Below are 12,441 nucleotides of genomic sequence, written 5' to 3'. Positions count from 1 at the left end.
GCGTAGTGCCTAACAGCCAGCGTGCATGTTGTGTAAAATCGAGCACGTTAGTTAACGGAGCCGTTAAAATCACGTGCCTTAACACAATCTGACGCACGGAATACCTGCAATACTTTCCCCACTGGTCTGTCCGTTGAAAATATATAATGTTATCAAAGCAGGGAAACAATTTAAACATCATCATAATTTACAACAGCAGGCTAGCCTCTCATAAAAACAATTATAAACATAACCCCCGTTACGCATAGCCTAGGCGCTATCCAGACAGGAATTAGAATATATGTCTTTGACTTTATGCATCCTATGTCTTGATATTCAAACGAAATTATTATCAATTAGAATCGTTAAAAATAGGCTGTCTCCACCCTGTAAGCACCATGGATATGCAGGATGTGTCGCGGCCGAATTACAATATGAAGAGCCACGGTAAACTATAGTTATGGTCCTGTCTAAGTATACCCAGGGTACCCCGGGGGTCCCGCACAGGGCCGAGTAGATTTGGAGGGATTACTCACTTGCCAAGGTGAGAACCAGGAGAGCGAGCGCTGCTGTCGCCCGGTCTGCCATCGCCTTTCACTCCCTCCACTGCGACCGACACCCGAAAACTTGGAGATGTACGAGTTGTCTGTTTCCCCCCTTTTCGCCCTCAGTGTGAAAATGAAAAATAATACCAGAGACAGCACACACCAGCGCGCGGTAAGAGGGTGACTTAAGGTGTCATTTTAAGTCGTTGGTATCCGATGATGCCCGTTGGTTTGATAAAGGGAGAGGCTTCAAATGTCGTTACGAGGCGAGGAGAAGATTGTTCAGTCTTCCCAGATGCGGAGGCTTGTTTCTGTCACAACGCGTCTGAGTGGGGCTACGCGTCCGACCCCCACCAGGAACTGTGAGCGCACAGCAAACCGGGGGCGCAGAAAAGGTTTCCCTAATTTGACTTGAGTATTGAAACGTTATTTTCCCTGAAATGTGGCGGCTCTGGAGATGGATGACCAGTTACCGGAGATAGGGTAGTCCTGTAGATGAATGATTAAAGGGGTCGTCCTCACTTTGCCCTGCCCGCCTGGTGTGCTCTCCGTCGGGCTGCGATAGGTTCCAGTCTCCATATATCGCTCAGTTCTGATCTACACAGTTGACATTTGTGACAACAAACATGAAGCAATTACAGTAGAGATCCCCGAGGCGGTCGTTCGGGAAAGCCTTTCAGACATAGGCTGCATTTACTTATTTTAATTGAAGGGGGATTAATCCTTGGAAAAACACATTTTGGTTTAAGTTAAACCCCTTCTCCATGGGGCGCCACTCAAATAACACAAAATACGGCTTTTAATCTGACAAATAAAATAACACTTTTTTATGTTCAGGCTTCCAAGCAGTCATCACCATAACGCATGATCATGACAGGGTTAAAAACTTGCCCCTAAAGATCTAAATAGAGCGAGATTGATAGCCCATGCAGAATAACTATGTGGGCACCATGATGCCTGATGTCAAAGTTATCTGCATTAAACATATTAGACCCGGCAAATGGGTAGGATGCGCACCGCATGGAGCCGTCCCTTCCCGCTATAGCCGGAAGAGAGGCGCTGGCTCGGCGGGAGTGCGTCAAGGGGCAGGGCTTTGGGTGCGGAAGAATCATCAACCCACCACAGAAATATCAGATACATTCATGAAGGGTTATGTAAAAAAAAAAGTTTAAAAAAATGGATATTCCGAGGGCCATTTAGAGTGCTGGTCGAAATGTCTACCGCCACTCTGGTTGAAAGGTCAACTGCCACTTTGGACAAGGTCTGCATTGTAGTTTAATATCACACAAGTGAATGTGCCCTAACCACGCTGCAAAGCATATAGTGACACATACACATTGCATATACCACACTAAATAATTATACTCGAAAATTGTCTGCCCCACTTCACTCAAGCCAATAATGAGTGCAGTGATGGCTGACCGCCTCATGACTGGATGAGTATGCTGTACGCTGTATGGTGAAGAGTGAGATATGTCAATGCTGAAACCATGCGAAGCGTTTCATTTCATCACCCGAGAATTAACACAACTTCAGCCTCGCACTGCGGCCTCAGCTGGTAAGGGACTAGGTAATAACTATGGAGTGAGATTATGCAATTAACTCTGCGTGAACTTAATTAAACACAGTTTATCTGAGACCCGTGCTAGACCGTGCTAACTTCCCAGGGATATTTCTGTAGAGTGGACAGAAGGGAGGAGGAAGATGAATGGCTAGCGAGGAATTGAGAGAAGAGAAACAGCTACACACTCCTCTCGTCAACTCCAACCCCAAACCCACCCAACCCACACAACCCACCCAACCCACACAACCCACCCAACCCACCCAACCCACCCAACCCACACAACCCACACAAACCCACCCAACCCACCCAACCCACCCAACCCACACAAACCCACCCAACCCACACACACAACCCACACAACCCACACAAACCCACCCAACCCACACAACCCACACAACCCACACAAACCCACCCAACCCACACAAACCCACCCAACCCACCCAACCCACACAAACCCACACAACCCACACAACCCACACAAACCCACCCAACCCACACAACTCACACAACCCACACAACCCACCCAACCCACACAACCCACCCAACCCACACAACCCACACATTCACAGGACAACAGTATATATTTACTTTAAAGCAGTATATCCCAGCGCAACGTGAAGTGGGCATGCCATAGCAGAGACACATCAAATGAACATTTATCATTATACCTGCCCCCCTTCACTCCCGGTAACCCCAACTCACTGAAACAAATAATAATGACCATTAGGCCTGCTCCTAAAAGCTGTGGTGTGGTGGGTGGAGGGAGGTGGAGGGCTGAGGATGGAGGGTGGAGAGAGAGTAGAAAATACATTAAATCTAATCAGAGCTACTTAGAGATCACTGAAGATCACTTCAACACATTCCCCACCAACCTACCCATAGCGGTATCTACCTTCCTGTCTCCTGCCATGCTTCTCTCCCCCTGACTCACACCCCTCTCCTCTCTTCAGATCCTCCTCTTCTCCCCTGACTCACACCCCTCTCCTCTCTTCAGATCCCCCTCTTCTCCCCTGACTCACACCCCTCTCCTCTCTTCAGATCCTCCTCTTCTCTCCCCCTGACTCACACCCCTCTCCTCTCTTCAGATCCTCCTCTTCTCCCCTGACTCACACCCCTCTCCTCTCTTCAGATCCCCCTCTTCTCCCCTGACTCCATTCCCCTTTTAACCCACACTTCTCTACCCATTCGTTTGTCACACTGTTGGCTTGCTTGTAGGTTTGAGTCCTGTTTCTTTACCTTCAAGTGCTCATCGACCATGCCGTTTTGTAGGAGGCAATTCCCATTTAAATTCAGTTGGTGTATGTGTGATATAATAAATTCATATAACTGTGGGACATTTGTGTTCCCATATGACAGGCAGGGACAGGGCGTTCCCTAATTCCAGGCTGGTGGTCTGTCACAACCAGATACTGTCCTACTCTGATGACTACAACTCACCCTGATGGTTCAGTCTCTGGACAGGACCTCATACACTCAGTCCCCCTCCCCTGAAAACTGCTATACTCTTCTTCTCCTCTTTCTCTCCCCCTCTGTCTTTTCTCCATCTCCCTTCCCCTTCTCTCCTCTGCATATCTCCCCCTCTCTCCTCTCTCCTCTGCATATCTCCCCCTCTCACCTCTCTCCTCTGCATATGTCCCCCTCTCTCCTCCGCATATGTCCCCCTCTCCATCTTCTCCCTCTTTTACACCCCCTTCTCCTCCTTTCTCTCTCTCCTCTTCTCTCTTTGTCTCTCCCTTCATCCTCATATCACCCCCTCTCTCTGTAATAAGCATGTCTACTGTGTCTCTGGTCAGAACCGTCTCAGTGGATTCCAGTGTTGTCTGTGGGACCAAGAGTCTCTTCATGTCATATGTAATAGTACCCTGCAGTATTCAATCGAGCTACGCTGTGATCCCGATAGTCATGCATGCACTAACATATACCCACCATGACAGGCTTACGCATGCCAGCAGAACATATGATATAGTCATGCCCTCACTGTACAGGCCTGTATAGCATAGAAACATTGTGTTGTCCGGGCCTGTATAGAAACCTTGCGTTGTCTAGGCCTGTATAGTATAGAAACATGAATGAGTTGTCCGGGCCTGTATAGAAACCTTGCGTTGTCTAGGCCTGTATAGTATAGAAACATTAATGTGTTGTCCAGGCCTGTATAGAAACATTCATGTGTTGTCCAGGCCTGTATAGAAACATTCATGTGTTGTCCAGGCCTGTATAGAAACATTAATGTGTTGTCCAGGCCTGTATAGTATAGAAACATTCATGTGTTGTCCAGGCCTGTATAGTATAGAAACATTAATGTGTTGTCCAGGCCTGTATAGTATAGAAACATTAATGTGTTGTCTAGGCCCGTATAGAAACATTGTGTTGTCCAGGCCTGTATAGTATAGAAACATTAATGTGTTGTCCAGGCCTGTATAGAAACATTCATGTGTTGTCCAGGCCTGTATAGAAACATTCATGTGTTGTCCAGGCCTGTATAGTATAGAAACATTCATGTGTTGTCCAGGCCTGTATAGAAACATTGTGTTGTCCAGGCCTGTATAGTATAGAAACATTAATGTGTTGTCCAGGCCTGTATAGTATAGAAACATGAATGTGTTGTCTAGGCCCGTATAGAAACATTGTGTTGTCCAGGCCTGTATAGTATAGAAACATGAATGTGTTGTCCAGGTCTGTATAGTATAGAAACATTAATGTGTTGTCCAGGCCTGTATAGTATAGAAACATTAATGTGTTGTCTAGGCCCGTATAGAAACATTGTGTTGTCCAGGCCTGTATAGTACAGAAACATTAATGTGTTGTCCAGGCCTGTATAGTATAGAAACATTAATGTGTTGTCTAGGCCCGTATAGAAACATTGTGTAGTCCAGGCCTGTATAGTATAGAAACATTAATGTGTTGTCCAGGCCTGTATAGAAACATTGTGTTGTCCAGGCCTGTATAGGAACCTTGCGTTGTCTAGGCCTGTATAGTATAGAAACATGAATGTATTGTCCAGGCCTGTATAGAAACATTCATGTGTTGTCCATGCCTGTATAGAAACCTTCATGTGTTGTCCAGGCCTGTATAGAAACATTGTGTTGTCCAGGCCTGTATAGTATAGAAACATTAATGTGTTGTCCAGGCCTGTATAGTATAGAAACATTAACGTGTTGTCCAGGCCTGTATAGAAACATTGCGTTGTCCAGGCCTGTATAGTATAGAAACATTAATGTGTTGTCCAGGCCTGTATAGAAAAATGAATGTGTTGTCCAAGACTGTATAGAAACAATGTGTTGTCCAGGCCTGTATAGAAAAATGAATGTGTTGTCCAAGACTGAAAAGAAACATTAATGTGTTGTCCAGGCCTGTATAGAAACATTGTGTTGAAAATGTTTTGCATAGTCAACTTACACATACAGTTGAAGTCGGAAGTTTACATACACTTAGGTTGGAGTCATTAAAACTTGTTTTTAAACCACTCCAAAAATGTCTTGTTAGCAAACTATAGTTTTCGTAAAACTGACTGTCCTACCGATCCTTGACTTCGGCAATGTCATTTACAAAATAGGCTCCAACACTCTACTCAGCAAATTGGATGCAGTCTATCACAGTGCCATCCGATTTTATCACCAAAGCCCCATATACTACTCACCACTGCGACCTGTATGCTCTCGTTGGCTGGTCCTCGCTACATATTCGTTGCCAAACCAACTGGCTCCAGGTCATCTACAAGTCTTTGCTAGGTAAAGCCCCGCCTTATCTTAGCTCACTGGTCACCATAGCAACACCCACCCATAGCACGCGCTCCAGCAGGTATATTTCACTGGTCATCCCCAAAGCCAACACCCCCTTTGGCCGCCTTTCCTTCCAGTTCTCTGCTGCCAATGACTGGAACGAATTGCAAAAATCACTGAAGTTGGAGACATATCTCCCACACTAACTTTAAGGGTCAGCTGTCAGAGCAGCTTACCAATCGCTGCAGCTGTACACAGCCCATCTGTAAATAGCCCATCCAACCAACTACCTACCTCATCCCCATATTTGTTTTTGTTTTTCTGCTCTTTTGCACACCAGTATTTCTACTTGCACATCCACATCTGCACATACAGTTGTATTCGAAGGTTTCATAAACTAGTTTTAATGACTCCAACCTAAGTGTTTCAACCACTCCACAAATTTCTTGTTAACAAACTATAGTTTTGGCAAGTCGGTTAGGACATCTACTTTGTGCATGACGCAAGTCATTTTTCCAACAATTGTTTACAGACAGATTATTTCACTTATAATTCACTGTATCACAATTCCAGTGGGTCAGATGTTTACATGCACTAAGTAAACTGTGACTTTAAATAGGTTGGAAAATTCCAGAAAATTATGTCATGGCTTTAGAAGCTACTGATAGGCTAATTGACATCATTTGAGTCAATTGGAGGTGTAGCTGTGATTGTATTTTAAGGCCTACCTTCAAACTCAATGCCTCTTTGCTTGACATCATGGGAACATCCAAAGAAATCAGCCAAGACCTTTAGAAAAAGAATTGTAGACCTCCACAAGTCTGGTTCATCCTTGGGAGCAATTTCCAAACGCCTGAAGGTACCACAGTAGTACGCAAGTATAAACGCCATGGGACCACGCAGCCGTCATACCGTTCAGGAAGGAGACACATTCTGTCTCCTAGAGATGAACATACTTTGGTGTGAAAGGTGCAAATCAATCCCAAAACAACAGCAAAGGACCTTGTGAAGGTGCTGGAGGAAACCGGTACAAAAGTATCTATATGTACAGTAAAACGAGTCCTATATCAACATAACCTGAAAGGCCGCTCAGCAAGGAAGAAGCCACTGCTCCAAATCCGCCATAAAAAAAGCCAGACTACGGTTTGCAACTGCACATGGGGACAAAGATTGTACTTTTTGGAGAAATGTCCACTGGTCTGATGAAACAAAAATAGAACTGTTTGGCCATAATGACCATCGTTATGTTTGAGGAAAAGGGGGAAGCTTGCAAGCCGAAGAACACCATTCCAACCGTGAAGCACGGGGGTGGCAGCATCATGTTGTGGGGGTGCTTTGCTGCAGGAGGGACTGGTGCACTTCACAAAATAGATGGCATCATGAGCAAGGAAAATTATGTGGACATATTGAAGCAACATCTCAAGACATCAGTCAGGAAGTTAAAGCTTGGTCGCCAATGGGTCTTCCAAATGGACAATGACCCCAAGCATACTTCCAAAGTTGTGGCAAAATGGCTTAATGACAACAAAGTCAAGGTATTGGAGTGGCCATCACAAAGCCCTGACCTCAATCCTATAGAACATTTGTGGGCAGAACTGAAAGTGTGTGTTCCGAGCAAGGAGGCCTACAAACCTGACTCAGTTACACCAGCTCTGTCAGGAGGAATGGGTCAAAATTCACCCAACTTATTGTGGCAAGCTTGTGGAAGGCTACCCAAAACGTTTGACCCAAGTTAAACATTTTAAAGGCAATGCTACCAAATACTAATTGAGTGTATGTAAACTTCTGACCCATTGGGAATGTGATGAAATAAATATAAGCTGAAATAAGTCATTCTCTCTACTATTATTCCAGACATTTCACATTCTTAATATAAAGTGGTGATCCTAACTGACCCAAGACAGGGAATTTTTACTAGCCTCTCCCCTATTTGAACTAGATATTTTGTGTGTAGGCTATGTGTGCCATTTTAAAATGTATGTAGTTCTGTTCTTGTCTAATAATGTTCTGTATTATGTCATGTTTCATGTTTTGTGTGGACCCCAGGAAAAGTAGCTGCTGCTTTCACAACAGCTAATTGGGATCCTAATAAAATACCAAATAGTAGGGGAATTTGAGGAGAGAGCTGGGTTAGGGAGGAGAGAGGGGGTGAAGGGAGGAGCAGGGAGGGGATGGCTGTGGTAGAGATGTGGCTTAAGAGATGCCACTCTGTGTTTCTGACAGGTTGTTCACCACTGGCAGCAGACTAGTGTGGATGAGTCAGAGCCATCCCTGCTGTGACGATAGATAAAAATGTCTGAATCTGGATGGTGGGTGGGGTTGCAGGTGTGTGTGTGTGTGTATGAGTGTGATTGCAGGTTTTGCTCCACTTCCTCTTTTTAGGTCATGCCAACCGACACATACTGGTTATGGTTGGAACCCAAAATCTTACATTTTACTCATCAGACCAAAGGACAGATTTCCACCTGTCTAATGTCCATTGCTCGTGTTTCTTGGCTCAAGCAAGTCTCTTCGTCTTATTGGTGTCCTTTAGTAGTGGTTTCTTTGCAGCAATTCAATCATGAAGGCCTGATTCACGCAGTCTCCTCTGAACAGTTGATATTGAGATGTGTCTGTTACTTGAACTCAGTGAAGCATTTATTTGGGCTGCAATTTCTAAGGATGGTAACTCTAATGAACTTATCCTCTGCAGCAGAGGTAACTCTGGGTTTTCCTTTCCTCTGGCGATCCTCATGAGAGCCAGTTCCTCATAGTGCTTGGTTTTTGCGACTGCACTTGATGAAACTCTCAAAGTTCTTAATTTTCCAAATTGACTTACCTTCATGTCTTAAAGTAATGATGGACTGTCATTTCTCTTTGCTTATTTGAGCTGTTCTTGCCATAACATGGACTTGGTCTATCATCTGTATACCACCCCTACCTTGTCACAACACAACTGATTGGCTGAAATGCATTAAGAAGAAAAGGAATTCCACAAATTAACAAGGCACACCAGACTACCTCATGAAGCTGGTTGAGAGAATGCCAAGAGTGTGCAAAGCTGTCATCAAGGCAAAGGGTGGCTACTTCGAAGAATCTCAAATCTAAAATATATTTTGATTTGTTTAACACTTTTTTTGGTTACTACATGATTCCATATGTGTTATTTCATAGTTTTGATGTCTTTACTATTTTTCTACAATGTAGAAAATAGTACAAATAAAGAAAAACCCTGGAATAAGTAGGTGTCCAAACTTTTGACAGGTACTGTGCATTACCCAAAGATAAATACTAGACAGTTAAAACATTGGCATGGAGAAAAGCACCAGGAATGGATGACTTTAACACAGAATTCTATTTAACATTTTGGGAAAAGTAGTGCCCATATTTACCCAAATGACAACACATTTTACTCAATTCAGTGCTTCACAGTTCCATGTATGAAACTGTTGTCTCAGTTATATAAATACCAGGAAAGTCTGGAGAGTCCCCTGCTGATTACAGACCCATACATTTTATAAATTGCGACAATAATATAACAAACTCATAAGCAATAGAATGGCAAACGTTTTACAAGACAATCAAACAGGGTTTATTAAAAATATACAAACAAATACAGTGTAATGTTTCAATGTAATACAATTTCATGTGTTATTTCATAGTTCTGATGTCGTCACTATTATTCTACAATGTGGAAAATAGTCAAAATAAAGAAAAACCCTTGAATGAGTAGGTGTGTCCAAACTTTTGACTGGTACTGTATGTGTATATATATATATATATATATATATTAAAATACAAAAACACAGTCAAGGGAAGCACAAATAGAACATCACAAATAACCTAGTACAAAAGTTACATTCCTCCACAAATAAGTCCCCAATCAGTACTTTACATTTCCTGTACTGCACTAGAACATCAAGATTAAATGGATTTTGGATTTTGTTCCAGCAATATGGTGTATTAAAACTAAAAATACATTTACCTATCTCAGTGGAGAGAGTTAACCAATCCTGTGAACGGGTTAGGCAACTCAGGTGTCTATACTTCAACAGCTAAGTTAGATAAGACGGAAGTTTATGAAGTAGGGCCTTGTAAACCAAAAGGAAGTAATGTAGAGATCTATGGGTCTTTAGCGAAGTCCAGCCAAACTGTTGATACGGGATGCAGTGATGAGTATTACAACGGTTAAGCTGAGTTGATTGCCCACAGGCAACTTGTAACTGCTACGTGTTCTTTATGTAGGGTTCGTGTGTACTGTGTTTGGTTACTGTATTCCTACAGGGAACACTGGGCCTGAGTCTTATAGGGATGATTGTGTTGTCTGTTGTTGATTCCTGTAGGGAGGAGGTGTGTCCTGAACAGGGTTATGTCACCATGATTCGTACTGTGTTCAACCCTAGCCAGACAGTACACACCTGACTCAGACTGCGCCATGACCCAGTGCCAACACTCTGTCCACACACACACACACACACACACACCTTGTCCCTAAGCACCTTGTCCCTAAACACCCTCTCAAACAAACACACATTTTCTCGAACACACGTTCTAATGCATCAACAACTGGCAGATACACACACACACACACACACAGTGCACCGTCCTTACAGACCCTCTCAAACGAGCACACAGATGGTCATGATTTTTTTGTTCTCCTCTGAGACTTCTGCTTTCTCTTTCCTCACATTCTACTTTTCTATTTTTCCGTCATCGTTCTTGCTGTTTCTGTTTTTATCTCTCTAACAGACTATGACCAGTACAGGCCACTGGCGTCCACAGATTCCTGTTTACAGTGGCCGGCGTCAAACTGACCGATAATAGCGAATCGATGCCGACAGGACAAAAAGACACACAACGCTGCATCCTATGACTCAGCCCAGCCAGGTCACCCATGATACAAGTCGGTATTCGACGTCCATCCATGTCTGAGGACGTCGGGAGATGTGGAAACCAGCCACTAGGGGCAGCAGTGAGCGCTGTTACCTTTAAGTAGGTTTCGGGTTTGATAGGGTGTTGTGGATGGCGATGGGTGTAAGCATCTGTCTCTTGTTCAAAAGGTTGCACATTTTTGTTTTTAGCCTATCCCAAACCAAACCCTTACCTTAAACATTCAGAGTTAATGCCTAAACTTAACCTTAAACATGTTTGGAGCAACTTCGAAATTTGAAGTTTGAGAAACATGGTTGACCGTGGGAACAACTTAGGCGTTTGAGAAACATGGATGACCGTCTAACTCTGACTTGAGTCTGTGGGAGCTTGTTACTCAGCCAGCATCCTTAAGATGCTGGACCCTGTATCACAGGCGCTTAGATTTAGAACCAATGCAAGACCACTCCCCCGTCCCTGTGATCTATACGACATGATGAAGTGGTCTTTTCTTCCTACCAGAAGGCTGAAGTATTGGTACATCTTTGTGGACAAAGCATTTCTTGTACTATTGCCCTCGTATCTGTGATCCTCACCATGTCATCACAAACCTACATTCTCCATGCTCGACTGCTACAATCTTTCACGGTTCTGAAGCACAGGACGGAAATGGGAAAAATGTAATATCCCTATATTTCTATGTTGTCTGAGAACGAGCTGCGAAACAGTTTAGAACTGGAGGAGAGAGTATCGTTTGTTGAGTTTAAAGCTCTGGTAGAGGACAATGCTTGTGATTGTTTTTAAAGTATTGTATTGTGTCCTTTGTGGTGGCGGTCCCGTGGTGGCTCAGTTGGTAGAGCATGGTGTTTGCAACGCCAGGGTTGTGGGTTCGATTCCCACAGGGGACCAGTACGGAGAAAAAAAAATGTATGAAATGTATGTACTAAGTCGCTCTGGATAAGAGTGTCTGCTAAATGACTAAGAATGTAAATGTAAAATGTATAAACATGCCAACTACTTCCTGCTGACCTCTTGGCCAGGTCCCCCTCGAAAAAGAGGTTTCTTAGCGCAAAGGTATTTTCCTGGTAAATAATATACCCTACTGAATCTACCAAGAACATCTCCCTCTCTGCTCTCAAAAACTGCCTCCTTCTCACACAGAAACCCACACACAGGATTAGGGCCTTAAGATGAACATCGAGGACCCTCTCCAAGTCTAAATAATCAGTCTGGGTTTTTGTCTGTGTGCCACCAGGCGTGTGTTCTGATGAACTATCCCGTTATTTCATGGTGTCCTTTCCTCTACCCCTCTACTGGGAGACCCTGGAAGCTTTTAATTCAAATTAAGATCATTAACTAACTAACCTGTTTATAACATGCAGTCATAACTTTTAAATCACTAACAAAATAAAGTTGGTCCTTTAAACACTCGAACACTTGGGAGGGAGGCTAAATCAGTTTCATTTAAACATGTCAAAGAAGGTTCATAAGTTCATAGAAGTATTTAACCTTGAAGTTCAAATTCTGGCTTTCTGGCTCAGTGGAGTCTGAGATCGCCCTGCAGGGCTTGAGTTGAGAAGTAAAGCTCAAGGTTTTAAACCTCAGATTACTATTGGTCCTACTGACTATATCAATGCCCGTTTCCCAGCACAGGCCCAACCAGGAAAACAGATGCACATCAATATGATGAAAACAACCATAGATTATAGAGAGAGGAGTGCAGGCAGAGCACATCATATAAACACATGAACACCTGAGGCGAAGCCTACTCCGATAACATTAGCAA

The 12,441-nt window shown here is 43.6% G+C and overlaps 1 protein-coding gene across 1 annotated transcript in view; it reads right to left on the bottom strand.

Moving 5' to 3' along the window:
- The window catches only part of LOC106611789 (neuronal acetylcholine receptor subunit beta-2), a 46,698-nt gene extending 45,201 nt beyond the window's left edge, over positions 1-1,497 (bottom strand). Inside the window, exon 1 of the mRNA XM_014212375.2 lies at positions 516-1,497. Coding sequence (XP_014067850.1) covers positions 516-567 — 52 coding nt within the window. The 5' untranslated portion in view covers positions 568-1,497. The remainder of the gene's footprint in view (positions 1-515) is intronic.
- Between the last annotated feature and the right edge of the window lie 10,944 nt (positions 1,498-12,441).

Source organism: Salmo salar, chromosome ssa09, assembly GCF_905237065.1.
Source record: "Salmo salar chromosome ssa09, Ssal_v3.1, whole genome shotgun sequence".
NCBI classification, from domain to species: domain Eukaryota; kingdom Metazoa; phylum Chordata; class Actinopteri; order Salmoniformes; family Salmonidae; genus Salmo; species Salmo salar.
This window is presented reverse-complemented; position numbering and strand designations above follow the sequence as displayed.